At 46.9% G+C, this 25,629-nt stretch overlaps 2 protein-coding genes across 2 annotated transcripts in view; one reads left to right on the forward strand and one right to left on the reverse strand.

Annotated features, from left to right (window-relative positions):
* Positions 1-25,629, reverse strand: part of PSKH1 (protein serine kinase H1) — a 33,731-nt gene that overhangs the window by 6,941 nt on the left and 1,161 nt on the right. Inside the window, exon 2 of the mRNA XM_082861847.1 lies at positions 12,547-13,573. Coding sequence (XP_082717973.1) covers positions 12,547-13,503 — 957 coding nt within the window. The 5' untranslated portion in view covers positions 13,504-13,573. The remainder of the gene's footprint in view (positions 1-12,546; positions 13,574-25,629) is intronic.
* Positions 3,728-4,262, forward strand: LOC309976265 (small ribosomal subunit protein eS12-like; the record flags this gene model as incomplete). The annotated part of the gene is made up of 1 exon (XM_082861846.1): positions 3,728-4,262. The coding sequence occupies one exon, from the start codon at positions 3,728-3,730 to the stop codon at positions 4,124-4,126; it is 399 nt and encodes a 132-aa protein (XP_082717972.1). The 3' UTR covers positions 4,127-4,262.

The following is a 25,629-nucleotide window of genomic DNA, read 5'->3' on the forward strand; positions in this document are numbered from 1 at the left end:
CCCTGGCAGTCCAGTGGTTAAGACTCTGTGCTTCCAATGCAGGGGGTGTGGGTTCAATCCCTGGTCTAAGATCCCACATGCTGTGCGGTGCGGCCAAGAATATATTTTAAATTATTAGAGAAATGCAAATCAAAACTACAAGGAGGTATCACCTCACACCAGTCAGAATGGGCATCATCAGAAAATCTACAAACAACAAATGCTGGAGAGGGTGTGGAGAAAAGGGAACCCTCTTGCACTGTTAGTGGGAATGTAAATTGATACAGCCACTATGGAGAACAGTATGGAGGTTCCTTAAAAAACTAAAAATAGAACTACCATATGACCCAGCAATCCCACTACTGGGCATATACCCTGAGAAAACCATAATTCAAAAAGACACATGCACCCCAATGTTCACTGCAGCACTATTTACAATAGCCAGGACATGGAAGCAACCTAAGTGTCCACTGACAGATGAATGGATAAAGAAGATGTTGCACATATATACAATGGAATATTACTCAGCCATAAAAAGATACGAAATTGAGTTATTTGTAGTGAGGTGGATGGACCTAGAGTCTGTCATACAGAGTGAAGTTAAGTCAAAAAGAGAAAAACAAATACCGTATGCTAACACATATATATGGAATGTAAAAAAAAATTGTTCTGATGAACCCAGGGGCAGGACAGAAATAAAGACACAGACGTAGAGAATGGACTTGAGGACACGAGCGGGAAAGGGTAAGGTGGGACGAAGTGAGAGAGTAGCATTGACATATATACACTATCAAATGTAAGACAGGTAGCTAGTGGGAAGCAGCTGCATGGCACAGGGAGATCAGCTCTGTGCTTTGCAGCCACCTAGAGGGATGGGATAAGGAGGGTGGGAGGGAGACGCAAGAGGGAGGGGATATGGGGATATATGTATATGTACAGCTGATTCAGTTTGTTATAAAGCAGAAACTAACACACCATTGTAAAGCAATTATACACCAATAAAGATGCTAAAAAAAAAAAAAAGATTACTCTACCCGGCAAGGATCTCATTCAGATTTGATGGAGAAATCAAAAGCTCTACAGACAAGCAAAAGCTAAGAGAATTCAGCACCACAAAACCAGCTCTACAACAAATGCTAAAGGAACTTCTCTAAGTGGGAAACACAAGAGGAGAAAAGGACCTACAAAAACAAAGCCATAACAATTAAGAAAATGGTAATAGGAACATACATATCAGTAATTACCTTAAACATGAATGGATTAAATGCTCCAACTAAAAGACACAGGCGCAAATGGATACAAAAACAAGACCCATCTATACGCTGTCTGCAAGAGACCCACTTCAGACCTAGGGACACATACAGACTGAAAGTGAGGGGATGGAAAAAGATATTCCATGCAAATGGAAATCAAAAGAAAGCTGGAGTAGCAATACTCATATCAGATAAAACAGACTTTAAAATAAAGAATGTTACAAGAGACAAGGAAGGACACTATATAATGATCAAGGGACCAATCCAAGAAGAGGATATAACAATTATAAACATATGTGTACCCAACACAGGAACACCTCAATACATAAGGCAACTGCTAACAGCTCTAAAAGAGGAAATCGACAGTAACACAATAATAGTGGGGGACTTTAACACCTCATTTACACCAATGGACAGATCATCCAGACAGAAAATTAATAAGGAAACACAAACTTTAAATGACACAACAGACCAGATAGATTTAATTGATATTTATAGGACATTCCATCCAAAAACAGCAGATTACACTTTCTTCTCAAGTGCACACGGAACAAGCTCCAGGAGAGATCACATCTTGGGTCACAAATCAAGCCTTGGTAAATTTAAGAAAACGGAAATCATATCAAGCATCTTTTCTGACCAAAACACTAGGAGATTAGAAATCAATTACAGGGAAAAAACCGTAAAAAATACAAACACATGGAGGCTAAACAATACGTTACTAAATAACCAAGAGATCACTGAAGAAATCAAAGAGGAAATCAAAAAATACCTAGAGACAAATGACAATGAGAACACGACGATCCAAAACCTATGGGATGCAGCAAAAGCAGTTCTAAGAGGGAAGTTTATAGCAATACAAGCCTACCTCAAGAAACAAGAAAAATCTCAAATAAACAATCTAACCTTACACCTAAAGGAACTAGAGAAAAAAGAACAAACAAAATCCAAAGTTAGTAGAAGGAAAGAAATCATAAAGATCAGAACAGAAATAAATGAAATAGAAACAAAGAAAACAAGAGCAAAGATCAATAAAACTAAAAGCTGGTTCTTTGAAAAGATAAACAAAATTGATAAACCTTTAGCCAGATTCATCAAGAAAAAGAGGGAGAGGACTCAAATCAATAAAATTAGAAATGAAAAAGGAGAAGTTACAACGGACACTGCAGAAATACAAAGCATCCTAAGAGACTACTAGAAGCAACTCTATGCCAATAAAATGGATAACCTGGAAGAAATGGACAAATTCTTAGAAAGGTATAACCTTCCAAGACTGAACCAGGAAGAAATAGAAAATATGAACAGACCCAATCACAAGCAGTGAAATTGAAACTGTGATTAAAAATCTTCCAACAAAAGTCTAGGATCAGATTGCTTCACAGGTGAATTCTATCAAACATTTAGAGAAGAGCTAACACCCATCCTTCTCAAACTCTTCCAAAAAATTGCAGAGGAAGAAACACTCCCAAACTTATTCTATGAGGCCACCATCACCCTGATACCAAAACCAGACAAAGATACTACATAAGAAGAAAATTACAGACCAGTATCACTGACGAATATAGATGCAAAAATCCTCAACAGAATACTAGCAAACAGAATCCAACAACACATTAAAAGGATCAAACACCATGATCAAGTGGGATTTATCCCAGGGATGCAAGGATTCTTCAATATATGCAAATCAACCAATGTGATACACCATATTAACAAACTGAAGAATAAAAACCATATGATCATCTCAATAGATGCAGAAAAAGCTTTTGAAAAAATTCAACAAATTATGATAAAAACTCTCCAGAAAGTGGGCATAGAGGGCACCTACCTCAACATAATAAAGGCCATATACGACAAACCCACAGCAAACATCATTCTCAATGGTGAAAGACTGAAAGCACTTCCTCTAAGATCCGGAACAAGACAAGGATGTCCACTCTCGCCACTATTATTCAACATAGTTTTGGAAATCCTAGCCTCAGCAACCAGAGAAGAAAAAGAAATAAAAGAAATACAAATTGGAAAAGAAGTAAAATTGTCACTGTTTGCAGGTGACATGATACTATACATAGAGAATCCTAAAGATGCCACCAGAAAACTACTAGAGCTAATCAATGAATTTGGTAAAGTTGCAGGATACAAAATTAATGCACAGAAATCTCTTGCATTCCTATACACTAACAACAAAAGATCAGAAAGAGAAATTAAGGAAACACTCCCATTCACCACTGCAACAAAAAGAATAAAATACCTAGTAATAAACCTACCTAAGGAGGTAAAAGACCTATACTCAGAAAACTATAAGACAGTGATGAAAGAAATCAAAGATGACACAAACAGAGAGATATACTATGTTCTTGGATTGGAAGAATCAATATTGTGAAGATGACTATACTGCCCTGCTGCCGCGGAGCCAGGCGGAGGCGGAGGCGCAGGCACGGGTGCACTCTAGATTCAGCTCCACCCGTAACCCACCGCCATGGCCGTAACCCACCGCCATGGCCGAGGAAGGCATTGCTGCTGAGGGTGTAATGGACGTTAATACTGCTCTGCAAGAGGTGCTTAAGACCGCCCTCATCTACGATGGCCTAGCACGTGGAATTCGCGAAGCTGCCAAAGCCTTAGACAAGCGCCAAGCCCACCTCTGTGTGCTTGCGTCCAACTGTGATGAGCCTATGTATGTCAAGTTGGTGGAGGCCCTTTGTGCTGAGCACCAAATCAGCCTGATTAAGGTTGATGACAACAAGAAACTAGGGGAATGGGTAGGCCTCTGTAAAACTGACAGAGAGGGAAAACCCCGTAAAGTGGTTGGCTGCAGCTGTGTGGTGGTTAAGGACTATGGCAAAGAGTCTCAGGCCAAGGATATCATCGAGGAGTACTTCAAATGCAAGAAATGATCAAATAAAAAAACTGGGCTCTTTCTCCTCAAAAAAAAAAAAAAAAAAAAAAAAGACTACACTACCCAAAGCAATCTACAGATTCAATGCAATCCCTATCAAATTACCAGTGGCATTTTTTACAGAACTAGAACAAAATATCTTAAAATTTGTATGGAGACACAAAAGGCCCCAAATAGCCAAAGGAGTCTTGAGGGAAAAAAACGGAGCTGGAGGAATCAGACTCCCTGACTTCAGACTATACTACAAAGCTACAGTAAAGAAGACAATATGGTACTGGCACAAAAACAGAAATATAGATCAATGGAACAGGATTGAAAGCCAGAGATAAACCCACGCACCTATGGTCAACTAATCTATGACAAAGGAGGCAAGGATATACAATGGAGAAAAGACAGTCTTTTACAATAAGTGGTGCTGGGAGAACTGGACAGCTACATGTAAAAGAATGAAATTAGAACACTCCCTAACACCATACACAAAATAAACTCAAAATGGATTAGAGACCTAAATGTAAGACCAGACACTATAAAACTCTTAGAGGAAAACATAGGAAGAAAACTCTTTGACATAAATCACAGCAAGATCTTTTTTGATCCACCTCCCACAGTAATGGAAATAAAAACAAAAATAAACAAATGAAACCTAATGAAACTTAAAAGCTTTTGCAAAGCAAAGGAAACTACAATCAAGATGAAAAGACAGGGCTTCCTTGGTGGCGCAGCGGTTAAGAATCCGCCTGCCAATGCAGGGGACACGGGTTCGAGCTCTGGTCCGGGAAGATCCACATGCCACGGAGCAACTAAGCCCGTGTGCCACAACTACTGAGCCTGCGCTCTAGAGCCTGCGTGCCACAACAACTGAAGCCCGCATGCCTAGAGTCCATGCTCCGCAACAAGAGAAGCCACCGCAATGAGAAGCCCCCGCTCACCGCAGTTAGAGAAAGCCCGCGTGCAGCAATGAAGACCCAACACAGCCAAAAATAAGTTAATAAATAATTTTTTTTTAAAGTTGAGAAAAGACAAAAAGACAATACTCAGAATGGCAGAAAATATTTGCAAATGAGAAACAGACAAAGGATTAAACTCCAAAATATATAAATAGCTCATGCAGCTCAATATTTAAAAAACAAACAACCCAATGAAAAAATGGGCAGAAGACCTAAATAGACATTTCTCCAAAGAAGACATACAGATGGCCAAGAAGCACATGAAAAGCTGCTCAACATCACTAATTATTAGAGAAATGCAAATCAAAACTACAATGAGGTATCACCTCACACCAGTCAGAATGGGCATCATCAGAAAAATCTACAAACAACAAATGCTGGAGAGGGTGTGGAGAAATCAGAACCCTCTTGCACTGTTGGTAGGAATGTAAATTGATACAGCCACTATGGAGAACAGTATGGAGGTTCCTTAAAAAACTAAAAATAGAACTACCATATGACCCAGCAATCCCACTACTGGGCATATACCCTGTCTTCAAAAAGACACATGCACCCCAATGTTCACTACAGCACTATTACAATAGCCAGGTCATGGAAGCAACCTAAATGCCCATCGACAGATGAATGGATAAAGAAGATGTGGTACATAGATACAATGGAATATTCAGCCATAAAAGGAACGAAATTGGGTTATTTGTAGAGACGCAGATGGATCTACAGACTGTCACACAGAGTGAAGCAAGCCAGAAAGCGAAAAACAAATATCGTATATTAACGCATATATGTGGAAGCTAGAAAAATGGTACAGATGAACCGGTTTGCAGGGCAGAAACAGAGACAGAGATGTAGAGAACAAATGTACGTACACCAGTGGGGGAAAGTGGCGGGGGGCTGGTGGTGGTGGGATGAATTGGGAGATTGGGATTGACATATATACACTAATATGTATAAAACAGGTAACTAATAAGAACCTATGGTATAAAAAATAAATAAAATTAAATTTAAAAAAAACCCAAGAACAAAAAAACAATGTCCTGGAACAGCCCTAGAAGGTTCTGGATTTCAGAGCTAGCTACATAATGGTCTCTTCTATCTCCACTCAAGGGTTCTGCTGAAGTGAGGTGATTTCCAGGGCCTAACCTGGCCTTTTTTTTTTTTTTTTTTTTTTAACTTCTTCCCATTCTAATTTCTGAGGCAGTTTGGATCCCTGGTGGCTGTCAGCATGTCACCCCTACTGTGGCCTCGGTCCCCAGAGGCTTGTGTCCCTGGAACCCTGGGTTCAAAGGACTCGGCTCAGGGCAGGCACTAGGTCTACATGGGTTGGCAGGATGAGTGAAGAGACGAAGGTGACTCAGTCTCCTGCTCCAGGCTGGCCGGGACATGCTGCAGCAAAGCTCAGGTCTGGGCACCACACTCGCACTGGGAGACAGAGAAACCTATGAGGAAGGAGAGTCTGGAGAGGCACGGCCGGGGGGTGTGGTTGGATCAGGTCACCTTTAACCACCTCAGTGGGGGCAGGCAGGGGATGAGCATGGGAGGTCATAAGCAGATTTAAAGAGGTCAGAATGTGGGAGAAACAAGAGCCCCAGCAGGTCCCAGAGGAACTTAAGGGCCTAGAAGCAACAGGGCCTGTGAAAGGGCAGAGCTATTGAGGCAGACAATGGGAAGAGCAGGAGAGGGAGGGGATGGATAGGGCACCAGAAGCTGCTCTGAACGCAACCCACAATATACCCCTTTGTTGGAGGAGACCTCAGCAGGGCGGTGGGAAACAGCAGTAATGAAAGGACCTTGGGATAACAAGATGCTGTGGGTGGTCGGAGCAAGGTGTTTTGGCAAAAATGCTAAATGCAACAATGTGGGGAGATGGGCAAGTTTCTGCCACCACAGGAGGTGAGTGTGTAACCAGGGCAACAACAGCAGAGGGATGCCAAGAGGATGGGGCTCCAGGGAGCCAAGCAGTAGCCCAGAGGTGGCACATGGGCCCCTATCCACATTGGCCATGGGAACACGAGGCAAGTAAAGGCATCCAGCAGAATCCAAGCACGAGCCCAGAAATACACCACCTGCCTCCTTGCATTCCGCTCTGCTGCCCACACACGTCCAGTCACCAGCTCTCCCACGTCCCCCGTGCAGTCTACCCCATGGCTCTGGGGCAAGGTCTTATCCCTGCTCACCTGGCCGCTCCGTCAGAGCATATGAAGCAGGCTGCATGAGCAGCCCCCACAGGCGCAGGTGCCCTTCACGTGGAGAGCACCAGAACACACCACATGCCCTGCACTTCATTTTACTCTCAACATCCCAGGGTAGAATGGCAAGTGTCAGAGTCACTTTTGGAAGTGGCAAACAGCTGGGATGGGAATGTAAATGTCAGCTCTGGCTCTGGGCACTCATCCTACTGCAGGGCTATCAGAACTACCACATGGTGTAACTCACAGTCCCTGAGCAAGTGCCCCTTGGCCCAAGTTGATGGATGGTCAGCCTGCAGCCCAGAGACCTACCCCTGGAAAGCCACCTCCCACCAACACAATCCCCCGGGAAGTGGCAGATCGGTCCTGCAGGTGAGCTTCGTCTCCCACCAGGATTCTGTCCTCCGCCTGGCAGCACTCACTCTCCTGAACAAGGCTCTGTGAGAACCTTTGCCCAAGCCCACCTGTTCCTGGTGCAGTCACCTGGGCTCGCCCACAGCTCAGAGACTGCCCAAGCAGAGGAGGGTGACAATTAAAAGTTGCTAAACGTGGCAGACAGCAAAGCTGCTGATGGCATCACTCTGTCATCATTCCCACAAGAGCCTCTTCATCCATCCTGCCTCTAGGAATAGAACTCTTGACAAAAGCAATAACGTTAGGCCCACAACGTCGCATTTCATGTCAGGTGAATCACAGAATCTCCAAGTTGGCGGGACCATAACAGTCCTCTCGTACGGTCTACAGATGGTGACTCACCTTCTGTGTCACTCCTTTAGAAGCAGCTGCTCCAGGCCTCCCATGACAGGAAGCTCCCTCTTTCAAGGTGACTTTGTGTCTTCAAACTGCTCTCACACTCACACAGGCCTTCCTCACATCTGGCCAACATGTATCTCCCGATCACTTCCAACATGACCCTAGCTTGGCCCTTGCCACTCCAGCACCTCCAGTCACTGGATAAAAATTCAGATTTCTCCTCTCAAAATCACCTGTCACAGGCTTTCCTTTCCAGAACTCTCTCCTCTTCCAAGATTCCTACATTTGCTTATATGCAGGTCTGGCCAACAACCCCCTAAGTGCATCTCCAGCAGGCTCCCCACTTCTTCCTAGAGCCCAGCCCCAGAAGAGAACACTCCCAGCCAGCAGGAGCAGCCTAGTCTACCTGACAGTCACTTCTGGGTCCTTGCCCAGGGCCTCACCAGCAACCACTGGTGCTTCCCTCAAGAGAAGCAGGAGAAAGTATTGGGAGCATATGTACTGATACACATGCTGTCCTCAAGAACCTTACAGGCTGGGGAGGGAAAAGATGTCCACAGATGACAGCCTGGGAAAGTGCTGAAACAAAGACTCCAGCAACACGCTGAGGCGTATGTGTCAGGGAAAGTAGACTGTAGGCATGGGAAGGCCAAGAACTCTGAAGCCAAGATGGCCTGGATTCAAATCCCAAGCCTGCCACCCTCTGTGAGACCTTGGACAAGCTACTTAACCTCACTAGCCTCAGTTTACTAATCTATAAAATGAGGGGATTATACCCACTGACAAGATTATTGTAGAGATTAGACATGCTGGGTGTAGAACCCTCAGACCTATGCCTGGTACTCAGTAGGCTACACAATGGCAATGGTTGGCATGATTCTTAATGGAAGCAATCTTTGAATTGGATGATTGAGAGCCAGTCAAATTTCTTAGGCTGACACTGGGAATAGAGGGAAAATCCTGAGCAAAAGCATAGTGTGGAGTGAAAGGAGCAAACATCTCGGGCCCATGGTGTGTAGGGAATGGGGTGGAGCGTGGGGCCAGGGCTGGGGGCTAGAGTGTCTAGAGTGTCAGCATTGTGGGGCAGGTGCTGAAGGAGGCCCCACCTGTGTGCATCCCTCCACTGCTGGGTCCCATGTGGGGATGTCAAAGCAGGACTCTACGTACTCTCCGGGGCAGAGGGCAGCTTGGGGTCTTTTCTCAATCTGCCTCGTGAGATGATGCTCCTCCTGCAGGGCTGCAGGAAGGCTCTGCCCCCCAACTCCTTCTCTTTCTAAACTATGGCTCACATGTACTATGTTGAGCCCACTCGCTAGAATCCTTGATCTGACCCAAACATCCCCAGGACACCAGGCTCCCCCATTCCAAACTGGGATTATTCCAACAGCCCCCAGTTAGTTTCCCTCCAGCTAGTCTCCCACAACACTTCCTGTTACATTTCCCCTTCACTGTCAGAGGGCTCCCTCCCACCTAATGCTTGGAATCTCCAAATAATCCCTGGCACTACAGAGCTACCAGCAACAAACACCAGGCCTGGCCCAGCCTCATCAACCTCTGCTGTTATTCCCAAACAATCTCCTGTTTATTCTGGAGCACAGTGAGCAACATCCCCTTCTCTGAGCTTCCTCCTCCTCAAAGCCCACCTCCTGAAGGAAGTCCTCTATTCAAGTCCACAGAAACTACTGAGCCTGAAAGAGAGCTGCATGGATAGAGCCCCTGGGAAACAAGCACACAAGACAGTGTGGTATACATGAGAAACCACTATAAGGGGGCAGGGTGCCTATTAGAAAGGCACCAAGTGCCATGGGACTGTCAGGTGAGGAATGCACACCTCCAAACCTTGCTGAGTTCAAAGTGGGCAGTCCCTTATTTGCACAAGAAGCTAGATGGAAACACCTCCCTGAGGTTCTCAGACAGGGCCTTGCTTACTCAGAATGCCTTCATAAGGGCAAATGACCATCACACAGTAGAAGACAGATGGTTGGGTGAGGATGGGGGCAGGGCCCAGTCCTAAGAAGGGGGGCCAATCCACCACCTGACCTGTGCCCCATGGCCCATGTTCCAGACTGCCCAGGCCTGTGCTGGCATGTGCCTGCCAACAGGGGTTCGTTCTGTGGCCATTTCCTATTCCTAGTCCTTTCTCCCGGGCAATCTCAGGTTTCATGGGGATGGGGAACAGGCCTTCATGTCTCTCTGCATCATCCCCAGTGCACTTACGGGTAGGCAATTACAAGCAAAAGAGAAAGATGCCGGATCTCCAGCTCAGAGAGCCTGATCTAATGATAAGGTATCCTTACCCAGGAAATACCCCAGACAAACTCCTCCCAATCCAGAGCTCTCTGCAGATGGTGGTGGAATCTCCTCTCGGGGTCTGCCAAGCTCCTGGTAACAGACAGGTGCCATCAGTGCTGGCCAGGGATTTGAATCTGGGACTGGGAACTGATGTTTTCAGCTTCAGATGAAGGGCAGTGGGGGCCAAAGGTTGGGCAGTGCCCCCACACACACCAGGAGCCCCAGACCCGTGCCACGTGATTCCAGCAGAGCAGGAAGCAGAGTCTCAGGACTCAGTCTGTGGCCACAATAGGAGCAGGAAGCCTGAGTTCATTCCCCACCCTATTTATTTGTCATTCTCTCACCCTCAGATAATCAACAGCCAGTTAGCAAGGCTCTGCAAGCTCCCATTAGATAAACTGCCTGATCAACGACTGCCAGAATCAGGAACTCCTGGGCAAACCTACAGACTTCTGGAAAGAATCCTTCCTTTGTCAGCAACTCTTGGGAAACCTCCCTGCCTCCTGTAGCTAAGCTACACCACACAGAGCTCCAAGGGCAAGCCAGGCAGGGCCCTGGCACAACACTGCCTCTGTGAGGTGGATTCTGGCTCTTCTGACCTGTGATGAAACCCAGCCCAAAGGGTGAGCAGGGCGGTGTCCGCTGTGACCACTGCATCACAGCCTGGGCTTCCCAGCCAGTTGGCATTTGTTTTGTTGAATCCATTTGGAGCACAGAAGAAAACATGAAAAACTTTAGGGGAGAGCTGGAGAATGTCCCAGTTTCTCCTTCACCTGTGGTCAGCACAGAGCTGGCTGCAAGAAGGTGGCTTCCCTCCCTTCCTCTCACCACCCTGAGGCACGTGATGTGGGGACCCCCTAGGGAAGGCCAGCCCCCATGCTCACAGGAGGGAAATCCTTGACTGACCCCACGACCATGTCCTGAAGCTGACAGGGAAGATGATCGAGCACAGGACCACAAGCACTGCAGGCACTTTGCCTTCATGAGGCTTTGGGGCAACTCCTGTAGGAAATGCTGCTCTGGGCCAATTGGTTGAGACCAGGGAGGGCCCAGTCCAACATTCCTGGGAGGAAAGCTGGGCTGCAGAAGGGAGCTGGTCCCAGAGCTCCCTTCCCTCTCCATGGGTTGTTCAGGAGGCATGGATAGCAGTGCAGGCCTGAGAGGAACACTGTGGGGAGCACTCTGCAGGGGCCACTTGGGGAGGGGCCCTCACTGCCTTGGCAGAATCCTGTCATCCTGCAAAGCTTACCTCACCTCCCACATAAAGCCACACATTCTTCTCTTCACAACCTCCCCAAGAACATTCTATCCAGCTTGCTGTGTTCACCGTTTCCTGTGGTGAGCCTTGTCTCCTACCCCGTCAGCATCCTGTCTGAGGACCAACCAGTTCTTACTCTTTCTGCACCTCCCTTCAGCTCCCAGCAGTGCTGAAACCTAACAGGTCTCTTCAGGCATCAGGACTATCAATGGATCCAAAGACACAAACTGATGCCCTGCTGGTTGAATTAGGGCCAGAAGTAAGCATTTGCTGGGTTAAGCACATGGTACTGCTTAAATATGTGAATTATATTTTAACACTTTAAGATCAGATTTTCTGGCTTCTCTTTAAAAAACTAGAATGTCTGGGTGCATGGAGTCCACCCTGCTCTGTGGCAAAACTGGGCTGAGATGAGAAGCAGCTGTTCCTTTAGACAGGGCACGGTCACTAGCTTGCCCTAGTCCTCTGGACTAGATGCTATGGATGCCCTGTCCTGCTTCCTCTCAGCCCACCTCTGGGCTTGCCTGCAGCTGCGGTGCTCATGTGCGTGCTGACAGCTTCCCATGGCCAGTGCCTGTATCTCTCTGCTTCTTTGCCTGAGGACTTTCTCCACCACTAGTTGGCATTCAGAACAGCCCAGAAGTGCCAGGCATTTAAAGCCCCTGCAAAGAAATTCTCGACTCATACAAGAGTCAGTGGATTAAAACCCACCCTCTTTCCTGCCCCTCAGTGGTACAATTCTGAGCACATTCCACATGATTATTCACAGGGTCCTCAGTCTGCTCCCAAGTCCTTGTCTCAGGGCTCACTTTTGGGGAAATTCAAGCTAAGATACCCTACTAGTCTCACTTTACCATTTTTACATCATCTGTCTGGCCCCACGAACACGGCCCTGAGAGCACATGCCCCTGATTAAGGGCTGTAGGATAGGAGCCCCCACCCACCCAGGGGCCTCCCAACGTCCCCGAGACAGAAGACTCACCTCCCCCGAGTAACTGTACTTGCCCCTGAGGATCTGCCGGTACAGCCGGGTGCGGTTGTCATCCTCAAAGGGCATGGTGCCACTGAGCAGGATGTAGGCGATGACGCCCAGCGCCCACATGTCGACTGAGTTGGTGTAGGGCTTGCGGACCAGTACCTCAGGGGCAATGTACTCAGGTGTGCCACAGGTGGTCTTCATCAGGCAGTCGTCACCCTTCTTGCGGGCACTGGCCAGGCCAAAGTCGGTGATGATGATCTTGGAGTCAGTGCCTGGGTGGTAGTAGAGCAGATTCTCAGGCTTGAGGTCTCGGTGTGTGATGCCCAGTGCATGCAGATACCGGACGCCATCCAGTACCATCTGCAGCACTCGAGTGGCGTCACGCTCAGTGAAAGAACCCTTCGCGATGATGCGGTCAAAGAGCTCTCCACCAGTGGCCAGCTCCATCACCATGTACACGCGCTCCTGTGTCTCAAACACCTCCACCAGCTGGATGATGTTGGCGTGGCGCACCCGGCGCAGCACACGCAGCTCCGACTCACACACCTCCCGCCCCTCCCGGTACTTGGTCTCAATCATCTTAATGGCATATGGCTGCCGGGTTGCCCGGTGCTCCACACGCACCACTCGGCTGAAGCTGCCTCGGCCAATCAGGGCTTTGATGTCGTATTTGGCTGTCACACGTGGGTCGAACTTGGCCCTGTACTTAGCCACCCTGGCCCTGCGTGGTGGCTCTGAGGGAGGCTCTGTGTGGCCAGTAGTGGGGGCACCAGGGCAGGGGTTTGCACCCTGACTGGCTTCTGGGAACCCAGCTTTCAGAGGGCCAACACTGTCCACCTCTGTAATGAAGTGCTTGTACACATCGCTCTTAGTGCCACTGAAGGGCTCCACCTTCTTGACCAGATCCAGCTGGACATCCTTGGGCGGCTCGGGAAGGACCTTGCTTGTCCCACAGCCCATCACGGACACGGGGGCATCCTCTCTAGCGAGGCTGGCAGAACCTGCTCTGCAGGCAGTGCCCCGTCTACACCTACACAGACAGAAGAAAGGAACTCAGCATAGCCAGGGACACTTCTGGAGGGATCCCCGCCATCCTCCTTACCCCCTCCCCCCTGGCCCTGGATAAACCCAGACTGAAGACCTGACTCTGGTATGGTTCCCTGGAAGGGAGAATGGCTTTGGCCCCTGAGTGCTTAGAGCCCAGATGCCATGAAGGATCCACATGAAAGACTGGGTCTGAGTTCCGTGGTCTTGATGTACATCTCCATGGGTATAATTTTCGTGCTGCTCTTCAACTCTGAAGAGGGGCAGGAACATGCACCAGGCTCAGCTGTCACTGCCTCCACCCTCCTCCCTACTCTCCCTGGGTCCCTTATCATAGTTGAAGTCCTATGTTTTTTAAAGGTTAAAATTATTCCCCTTATTACTCTGACTCATCTTTTCTGAAACGGGGGCGTGGAGTGTTGGAGGCCTGTTCTCCAACACTATCACCCACCAGGGTGTAGAAAGCCACTTCCCCAAGGCCTCCTCCCTCATGGATACCTTCCTAGCCCTCTAGGCCTCCTGCAGGGGTTGATCCCCCACTGCAACAACCCACCACCACCCACTGCTCTGGGTGCTGCCCTAACGTCACTCTTCCCTGGATGGCTCGCACTACTTTTCTAATGCACCATCTTCACCCTGGCAGTTTAACACCCTGTTCCATGGTCTCTCACTTCCCCAGTTTACCACATAGATGGCTAAAATGCCACACAAGTCCCAGAAATGGCTAAAATCAATTCCAGTGAAGTAGGAACCACAAGCCTTAGCACACTGCCACCAGATAGCCACCAAACTAGCCTGGGATTCATTTAAGAGGCAGAGGGGGGAACTTCCCTGGTGGCACAATGCTTAAGAATCCACCTGCCAAGGCAGGGGACATGGGTTCGAGCCCTGGTCCAGGAAGATCCCACATGCCATGGAGTAACTAAGCCCGTGTGCCACAACTACTGAGCCTGCGTGCCACAACTACTGGAGTCCACGCGCCTAGAGCCCGTGCTCCACACCAAGAGAAGCCACCGCAACAAGAAGCCTGCGCACCACATCGAAGAGTAGTCCCCGCTTGCCACAACTAGAGAAAGCCCGCGCAGCAAAGAAGACGCAGTGCAGCCAAAAAAAAAAAAAAAAAAAAAAAAAAAAGAGGCAGAGGGGGCCTTGAGCTCAGAAAGGACACTAACAACTTCATCCAGATGAGACTAAGGCTGTGGATTGGGGCACTCTGCTTCCATGGGATGAGAATCCAGGAGACTTTCCCATTTGCTTGCCACACAAAGATGTTCCAACTATTAATACCTTGTGGCTGGTGGGGCCCTGGACAAGTTGAAGTGCTGAAGTACCGTTTTCCAGAGGTCACTTCTACCCAGCCTGCCCTTCTCTAAGTCTATCTGAGGGCCCCAGGGGTGAAAGAAAAGAGCTGAGAATTTCCTATTAATTAGGATATACAGAATTGGGGATAAAATGATCAACTCAGAACAAGCGTTTACTGAACATCTACTAGCGATACAGGAATGAATAAGACGTCCAGTGCAGGTATATTTTAACATACCCAATACAGGCAAAACATGGTCGATAAACTCATCGTCTAAATGAAGAGCAAAACATCAAAACAGGTAATTTCAATATAACAAAGTAAATGTTAGGCTTGAGAAACAATAGTAGATACATGAATGACACAAGAATGACACAGGGAATAGGGAAAGCTTCCTGGAGGAGGCGACCCCCATGCTGAATTTGAAGTAAGAATGAGGCAGGTGAGGAAAGGTGGGAATGTTGTTTCAGGCAGAGAGAATGACACACTCAAAGGCTCAGAGGCCCAGAGCAGCATCCCGTGCCTGGGAATGTGCAGTCTGGTGATGTGAAGACAGAACTGGGGGCTGAAGTGTTGGAAGGTCAGCAGGAACTAGGCTGTGGAGAGCAGCCCAAGTTACAGCGAGGAGCCAGGACCTTCCTGGGAGGTGAAAGGAAGCTACCAAAGGGTTTACAAGGAGAGGCGACTCTGTGTTTAGAAACAAGTATAAGGCTGAACTGGAGGAGGGTCAAAGTGGACTGAAAGGGCCAGTGAGGAAGGTAGCAGCACAGACAGGGTGGCGGAATGGAGAGAGGTCAGCAGGAGAAGTGACAGGGACTGGAGGCTGGACATAGGGGTGAAAGGGAGGAGAGGACAGCACTCCAGTCCCTCACTCCAGCTCCTGGGCAGAAGGTCAGGAGTGCAGCAGGAGGGACAGGCTTGGGAAGCAGTAGGAAGAGTTCAGTTCTGGAAGTGCTGCAGTGGGGTGGCTGGATGTAGAATCTAACGGTTGAAAAGATCTGGTCAACCAAGGGGGAAAGAGGGGGATAAAATGGGAGATTGGGGTTGGCATATACACACTGCTTAATATATAAAATAGATAATAAGGACCTACTGTATAGCACAGGGAACTCTACTCAATACCCTGTAATGACTGATATGGGAACAGAATCTAAAAAAGAGTGCATATATGTATATGTATAACTGATTCACTTTGCTGTACACCAGAAACTAACACAACATTGTAAATCAACTACACTCCAATAAAAATTAATTTAAAAACAAAAAAGAAGAAGGAAAAGAGCTGGTCAGGGTCAGAGATACCATGGCTGCCCAGGGGCAACACCAACCCCCACCCCCAACCTGTTTCAAAGCCAGCAAAAGATCCCATGAAAGGCAGCAGAGGGAGACCCAGGGAGGTTTTTGCTGGGGCACCTTGAGGGTCACAGAGAACCCACACAGAGGCCCTGAGTGAGAGTCTGAATCCAAGATGGTGATAACTGACCAATGTGGCTAAGGTGGTGATAACTGACCAATAACTGACCAATGTTCCCAAGGAAAAAGCTCACCTCTGAAATGTACACAAGACCTTGATTACCAATCCATCAGACAAAAAGACCAAAGATTAAGGGCTTACGTTTTAATCAGTATGTCAGTATGACTCTCAGCAGAATGAGATTTATCTTTCCTCACATAAGAGGAAAAGATTCCTCAACCAACATGGGCTCTTCAGGATTTGCTGCAGTTTTCACCCAAATGCCCAGGAGATCCCATATAGCAGCTTAGGAAATCATGTTTAAACACAGGCATTTAGGGATTCCCTTGGTGGCACAGTGGTTAAGAATCCGCCTGCCAATGCCGGGTACACGGGTTCGAGCCCTGGTCCAGGAAGATCCCACATGCTGCAGAGCAACTAAGCCCGTATTGCCACAACTACTGAGCCTGTGCTCTAGAGCCCGCGACCCACAACTACTGAGCCTGTGTGCCACAACTACTGAAGCCCACGCACCTAGAGCCCGTGCTCCAAAACAAGAGAAGCCACCGCAATGAGAAGCCCACGCACCGCAACGAAGAGTAGTCCCCACTCGCCCCAACTAGAGAAAGCCTGCGCGCAGCAACGAAGACCCAATGTAGCCAAAAATAAATAAATTATAAAAAAATAATAAACAAAGGCATTTAGAAACAAGGTTCTTTTTCACAGAGGCCAAAGATTAGAACTGTGGACTTTGGAATTTTGCAGACTCATCTCTTCCTTCAGGGAAAATACAAGACTTAATACAGTAAAGGGCTGCAGCTCAGGAAAAAAAAAGCTCTTGGGCCAGGATTCCTGAGGCAGAACACAGGCCCTGATCCCCAAGACCGCACTGTGAACAACATCTACCACCATTCAGAGAGAAGACAAATTGCATGGGTGACGCAGCACAGCTACTCAGATGTCACTTCTTCCTGGGGAGGAGGTACAACCCTAGATCTGCAAAATAAGTAACTGTCTCCAGGTGTACCCACAGGCTCTTTTTGTTTAGATGTGCATATCTAGTCTGGTCCTGATGAGAAAAACTAAGGTTTACAAAAGAAAAGGGCTGACTTTTCACTTTAAACAAAGTCTAAGCAAGGATCTCAAGTCAGCAGTGAGACAGCCAAGGATTATCCCTCTCTGACCTTCCTTATTCCTTTCTGGGACACAGTTTCTCTCATATTTGTTCCAATTAGAAACTCTTCAAAGACAGGCTGATGCTGGTACTCCACCTTCCCAACTACAGATCAAGAGTGCAGGAAAGAAGGTACCAGCTCTGATGCGGGGAATTGCTGATGACCTCCAGGTGATCATAGCTGCTCCACACTCCAATCACATCTGTTAAATTCTCTTTTCACATCAGTTAGGTGAAAATGCAAACAGGGACAAGGGAAGCAGCTGGCAAAATTCCTTCTGTGAAGAGGGCAAAGTGTTTTCCTGTCCTCAGCTCTCATGTATGTGCCCCCAGCAGAGTGACCAGGGTGGGGGTGAATGAGGAAAGCCTCGAGAAGCGACCTCCCAGGAAGGTCATGCTATGCCAGCTCTCACAAATCACTATTCTGTCTCATGACACCAATCCTAACACATCTTACAGAAAGTATTGAACTCTCTGGAGTCGGCCTCCACACCTTCAACTCCAAACCTGACCCAAAGCACTCCTCAAAGAAGGTAAGCATATTGGACAGAGTGCAGCAGTAGGCATGAGCATTCAGCACTACTGTCCTCGCTAACACTTTATAGAAATGACATGCCAAAAAGGTAGAAACTTGTCCAAAGCCACTCAGATAGTGACAGTCGAGAACGAACCAAAATCTCATTCTCCATCCAGAGCTCCTTCCACCAAACCAGACAGACTCCAGAAGTGCCTGGGGCCTAGCTGAGCTCAGACTCACCAGGCCAAGGTCTCAATCCTTCCTCATACCACTCAGCTGATGAATCAACGAACCTTCACTGAGGATCTTTTTTTTTTTTTTTTTAATTTATTTTTGGTTGTCTTGGGTCTTCATTGCTGTGCACGGGCTTTCTCTAGTTGTGGCAATCAGGGGCTACTCTTCGTTGCGGTGCGCAGGCTTCTCATTACGGTGGCTTCTCTTGTTGCGGAGCACGGGCTCTAGGCTCACGGGCTTCAGTAGTTGCGGCACACTGGCTCAGTAGCTGTGGCTAATGGGCTCTAGAGCTCAGGTTCAGCAGTTGTGGCACACAGGCTTAGTTGCTCCGCGGCATGTGGGATCTTCCTGGACCAGGGCTCGAATCCGTGTCCCCTCCATTGGCAGGTGGATCCTTAACCACTGCGCCACCAGGTAAGCCCGAGGATCTTTTCTGAAGGGCATGTTCCAAAACCTCCATTCCACGTACAATCTGGGTCACACTGCTCACTGCTATACTCTAGATTACTTTTGATCACTAGAGTTGTCAGCCTTTTGAGGGAAGGGGCCACTTCTCAGGTTTCTAGAACTCTCTGGCTCCCAACCAAGTGCTGAGCTCTGAGCAGGCATTCTATGTTTGTTAACACTGAGTGAAAGGTGGGCTGGTTCTCAGGCTTCTTTTTGCTGCAGGGCAACAATCCCAAAACCTCAGAAATTTTCAAGTGGCAGGAAGAGGCCAGATTGGTGGTTAAACCAAAGCCATGCTCTTTGGGCGCCTGTATAAATAAATGTCCTCAAAAACAAAGGAAGCCAGAGTTCTCGGGTCTATTTGGGTCTTACACATTGTTATCTGAACTCCAAAGCAAGTTTGTCCATAAACTGCCAGACCCATCTGTGGGGAGACCAGGGGCCTAGGAGCAGAGGACAGGGATGGATCCTGAAACAATTTTCCCGGCCACAGAAGTCTGTGGATGCCTCCCAGGCAGGCACCCAGCCCACTCCAATAACACCTCCTAAGACCGTTCTCCACGGCAAAGCTTCACAACCTTTTGCCTGCAAAGATCTCTATATTCTGCTCCCATGTTTTGAAAGACTGTCTATCAAAATGAAGTAGGCAGTAATCTCTCAGGAATCCCAGAAATAAGTAACTGCTAAACAGCACTTCTAACCATCACGAGGCAAGCAGGGATAGCAGGCAAAGAAGTCTGTCACTTTAGATAAAAACCCCTGACCCTCATGCCACACACAAAAATAAACTCAAAATGGCTTAAAGACTTAAATATGAGACAAGACACCATAAAACTCCTAGAACACAGGCAAAACATTATCTGACATAAATCGTACCAATGTTTTCCTAGATCAGTTCCCCAAGGCAATAGAAATAAAATCAAAAATAAGCAAATGGGACCTAATCAAACTTATAAGCTTTTGCACAGCAAAGGAAACCATAAACAAATCAAAAAGACAACCTATGGAATGGGAGAAAATATTTGCAAATGATAGGACCAACAAGGGCTTAATTTCCAAATTATACAATCAGCACCTACAATTCAATAACAAAAAAACAAACAAACCAATCGAAAAATGGTTAGGGCTTCCCTGGTGGTGCAGTGGTTAAGAATCCGCCTGCCAATACAGGGGACACAGGTTCAAGCCCTGGTCCGCAAAGATCCCACATGCCACGGAGCAACTAAGCCCGTGTGCCACAACTACTGAGCCTGCACTCTAGAGCCCGTGAGCCACAACTACTGAAGCCCACGTGCCACAACTACTGAAGCCTGCATGCCTAGAGCCCGTGCTCCACAACAAGAGAAGCCACCGCAATGAGAAGCCGGCGCACCACAACAAAGAGTAGCCCCCCTCACCACAACTAGAGAAAGCCTGCATGCAGCAACGAAGACCCAACGCAGCCAAAAATAAATATAAAAGAAATAAAAGAAATAATTTTTTTTAAAAAAGAAAGAAAAATCGTTAGAAGACCTAAATAGACATTTCTCCTAAAAAGACATACAAATGGCCAATAGGCACTTGAGAAGATGCTCATCATCGCTAATTACCAGAAAAATGCAAATCAAAACAGTGACGTACCACCTCACACCAGTCAGAATGGCCATCATTCAAAAATTGACACGGCTTTCCTGGTGGCACAGTGGTTGAGAGTCCGCCTGCCGATGCAGGGGACACGGGTTTGTGCCCCGGTCTGGGAAGATCCCACATGCCGCGGAGCGGCTAGGCCCATAAGCCATGGCCGCTGAGCCTGCGCGTCCAGAGCCTGTGCTCTGCAACGGGAGAGGCCACAACAGTGAAAGGCCCGCGTACCGCAAAAAAAAACAAAAACAAAAACAAAAAACATGACAAATAATAAATGCTGGAGAGGGTGTGGAGAAAAGGGAAACTCTCTTACACTGTTGGGAGGAATGTAAATTGGTGCGGTCACTATGGAAAACAGTATGGAGGTTCCTCAAGAAACTAAAAATAGAGTTGCTATATGATCCAGCAATCCCACTCCTGGGCATATACCCAGAAAAAACTATAATTCAAAAAGATACATGCACCCCTATGTTCACAGCAGCACTATTTACAACAGGCAAGACATGGAAACAACCTAAATGTCCATCAACAGATGAATGGATAAAGATGGGGTGTGTGTGTGTGTGTGTGTGTGTGTGTGTGTGTGTGTGTGTGTGTGTGTGTGTGTGGAATGGAATATTACTCAGCCATTAAAAAGAATGAAATAATGCCATTTGCAGCAACATGGATGGACCTAGAGATTATCATACTAAGCAAAGTTAAGTCAGAGAAAGACAAATACCGTATGATATCACTTATATGTGGAATCTAAAATAGGACACAAGTGAACATATCTAAGAAACAAAAACAGACTCACAAATATAGAGAATGGACTTGTGGTTGCCAAGGGGCAGGGGGGAGGGAAGAATTGGGAGTCTAGGATTAGCAGATGCAAACTACTGTATATAGAATGGATAAACAACAAGATCCTACTGTATAGCACAGGGAACTATATTCAATATCCTGTGATACATCATAATGGAAAAGAATATGAAGAATATGTATGTGTAACTGAGTCACTTTGCTGTACAGCAGAAATTAAACACAACACTGTAAATCAACTATACTTCAGTAAAATTTAAAAAAACAAAACAAAACCCTGAACAAGGACCTCTGCAACCTTAGGGGGAACCACACGCTTCTGCTTTCTGAAACAGGAGAACTGGGACTTCCCTTGTGGCGCAGTGGCTAAGAATCTGCCTGCCAATGCAGGGGACATGGGTCCGGGAAGATCCCACATGCTGCAGAGCAACTAAGCCCATGCACCACAACTACTGAGCCTGCGCTCTAGAGCCCGCGTGCCGCAACTACTGAGCCCGCGTGCTGCAAATACTGAGCCTGCATGCTGCAACTACTGAAGCCCGTGCACCTAGAGCCCGTGCTCCGCAACAAGAGAAGCCACCACAATGAGAAGCCCACACACCACAACGAAGAGTAGCCCCTGCTTGCCACAACTAGAGAAAGCCCGCGTGCAGCAACGAAGACCCAATGCAGCCAAAAATAAATAAATAAATAAATGTTTAGAAAACTAAAACAGGGAAACTGACACAAAACCCAGCAATTTCATTTTCAGAAATAATTCTACAAAACCACTTCCACAAGTACACAAAGATAGATTTGCAAAAGAAAGCTCATGGAACCATTCTTTATAATAATGAAAAAATTGAAACAACCCAAATATTCATCAGGAAGGAAATAATTAAATAAACTAAGATACAATCACATAATGGAATGCTCTGCAGCTGTTGAAATGAATGAGGTAAATCCATATATATTGACAAAGAAAGATACCCGTCAGTTTGAGTGGCTTTGTACTGGTATCCACGTCTGTGATGTACCAAGGAGTTTAAAACAGTCTGTGAAGGGACTTCCCCAGTGGTCCAGTGGTTAAACTCTGCGCTTCCACTGCAGGGGGGCAGGGGTTCAATCCCTGGTCGGGGCAGTTCCGCATGCTGCGTATTGCAGCCAAAAAAAAAAAAAAAAAGAGTATGTGAAGCATATGTCTAATGAGAAATTTCTAAAAAGGTACAGACATATACATGGGAAAAAAATATCCTGGAAAGGTAGAAGAGAAGCTGTTGACAGTGACTGTCTCTAGGGTATGGGAATGTCGGGGGAACAGGTGGAAGGAAGGGAGACTCTTACTTCTCACATTACATACTTCTGTGCTGTTGCTATATTTTAAAGTCATCACCACATATTATATTTTTAAAGTTAAAAAATACATATTGTAGGGCTTCCCTGGTGGCTCAGTGGTTGAGAATCTGCCTGCTAATGCAGGGGACAAGGGTTCGAGCCCTGGTCTGGGAGGATCCCACATGCCGCGGAGCAACTAGGCCCGTGAGCCACAACTACTGAGCCTGCGCGTCTGGAGCCTGTGCTCCGCAACAAGAGAGGGCACGATAGTCAGAGGCCCGCGCACCGCGATGAAGAGTGGCCCCCGCTTGCCACAACTAGAGAAAACCCTCGCACAGAAACGAAGACCCAACACAGCAAAAATAAATTAATTAATTAATAAACTCCTACCCCAACATCTTCTTTAAATAAATAAATACATACATATTGTAGAAATGTATAGACTAGTATATACATAAGAAAAAAAGCTGGGGGAATATACACCAAATTATTATACCAAATATACACCAAATTATTTTAAAAATGATTAGTGTTTGTGTCTAAAGACACAGTTCATTATTCACTTCCGTAATGTTTTAACTTTTAACACTATTTCATAATAAGAATTGTTATACCTTCTTTTTGGAATATAGTAACTCAGGACTCCACCTCTTAAAGACTCTATGCACCACTGCTCTATATGGTAATAACTGGTGAGCAGAGACTCCTGCTTTAGGGCTGAGAGAAGGAGAGTTCAACAGTTTGTCGTGTCCTCCTCATTTTATCCTGATCCTCAACTCCATCTGAGACATCCCACCCACTGCCCATCCCATCATCAGAAATACAGCCTCTGGCAATGTACCTGGGGTTCTCCTTCCAAAATCCCAAAGTTCAACCCATAAATATTTACTGAGCTCCTGCTGTGGGCCAGGAACTCTGCCAGGGGCTGTGACAGACAAAAAGAAGGCAGTTACAATCTCTGTTCTCAAGGAACTTACAGCCCAAATGGCTCCACACCAAGTGTCCCCTGATCCATTACTCTTATGATGCCCTGTGAGGCCACTTCAAGGCTGGCAGCCTGGAAGGGGTCCCTCTGTGATAATTTTCCTCTAGCAAATGAAAACAGCACATTTTTCTACTTTAGCATCACATGAGATGCCATGGCAACAGAGGGCTGTACCAAGAATTAGCTCAGTGATGACCTAGCCAACACAAATTGGCTTAATACTTACTGAGTAAGATTCCTGGAAGAAAAGAAAGTTCAAATAAATAAGTCTCTCTCCAGCTCTCAACAAGCGGAATTGTTTCCTTTCTTCCAGGGCTGTACTTCTCAAATTTTTCTCTGTGCACCCTGGGCCAATGGAGACAGCTGTTCTCAGCTATCTCAAAGCTTAAGGGTCAGTACTTTGGCACACCTATAGCCACTTCACATCACACAGTTAGGAAGCAATGGAGAGGATCAAAGTTGCCCAAACAGGGCTTCCCTGGCAGCGCAGTGGTTGAGAGTCTGCCTGCCGATGCAGGGGACACGGGTTCGTGCCCCAGTCCGGGAAGATCCCACATGCCGCGGAGCGGCTGGGCCTGTGCGTCCGGAGCCTGTGCTCCGCAACGGGAGAGGCCACAACAGTGAGAGGCCCGCGTACCGCAAAAAAAAAAAAAAGTGCCCAAATAACATGCTCACACTTACAAAGTAAAAACAGACGGCTAAACCAAAGTCTCACTCACTTAACGATGAACTTGTGAGTTACAGAGAACCCCAGTATCTAGTTCAGATTTCACAGACACTAGGATCTTCTGGGGTATTCCATTCCAAGTGAGGCTCAGCTCTAGCTCAGTGTAAGAGGCAAACTAGGATCTTCTGGGGTATTCCATTCCAAGTGAGGCTCAGCTCTAGCTCAGTGTAAGAGGCAAACTAGGATCTTCTGGGGTATTCCATTCCAAGTGAGGCTCAGCTCTAGCTCATTGTAAGAGGCAAACTACGATCTTCTGGGGTATTCCATTCCAAGTGAGGCTCAGCTCTAGCTCATTGTAAGAGGCAAACAGGTTTCCTGAAAGCTGCACTTTCTTTAGCTCATTTACACAACTTAACAAGAATTGCAATTAGACCTGGACAACATACTTATTCAGCAAATCCGCCCTCCAGTGAGTCAGCAATCCACATCTTTTCTAGGGGAGTGGCCAACTGCAACTGCCCTGAGTAGAAGCAGTTTTGTCAGAGCTATCTCTGATGATCAGAAATTACCTCAAGGAAATCACATAACATAAGGTAGCTTCCTACACAAGACTCAGTCTGAAGAGCAAACAGGCTTACTAAGATGAGATCCCCTTTTGACATGGGATAAACCCTGGGAAGAACAGCCATTAGTAATAACAGTGGCTTCCATTTCCTAAGTTTCAACTGTGCTAAGCGTCTTATATGCATTCTCGCTCCTCTCTGCAACCACATAAAGTAGGCATGATTATTCCTATTATGGGATGAGCAAACTAGGACTCAAAGAACCTCAAGATCTCATAAAAGTCAAGAACTGAATCAAAGTCTTTCTTATTCCAAACCGCATACTTCTAACCACCAAATCATCCTGCCTCCCCAAGATATGGGAAATGAGACTGCAACAGCAGTTGCGTGCTACAAGGCACAGCTGGCCCTTCCCACTGGACAAAGACACAACAGTTTCCTGGAGTAATGACAAAGATTTTCAACTAAGGAGCATCGTAAAGTCACCTGGAGAGTTTTAAAAAAATACAGATTCCGGGCTTCCCTGGTGGCACAGTGGTTGAGAGTCCGCCTGCCGATGCAGGGGACATGGGTTTGTGCCCTGGTCTGGGAGGATCCCACATGCCACGGAGCGGCTGGGCCCGTGAGCCATGGCCGCTGAGCCTGCGCGTCCAGAGCCTGTGCTCCACAACGGGAGAGGCCACAGCAGGGAGAGGCCTGCGTACCGCGCAAAAAAAAAAAAAAAATACAGATTCCTACCAGATTCCAGATATTCTGCATCAAAATCTCAGAAAATGAAACTCTTGAATTTGTATTTTGAAAAACCACCCTAGGAGATTTTAGATCATCAGGTTGACAAGGCTGCACCACCTACCACATGCATACGTGTGAATGTGCAAACAGGACACTCGCATTTGCTGTGCTCATCTCAGGTCCTGGCCCCTGATATGTGCTCAGTAGTATAGCTGAATCTATATCCATT

The sequence above is a fragment of the Leucopleurus acutus genome (assembly GCF_964270905.1).
Source record: "Leucopleurus acutus genome assembly, chromosome: 20".
NCBI lineage: Eukaryota > Metazoa > Chordata > Mammalia > Artiodactyla > Delphinidae > Leucopleurus > Leucopleurus acutus.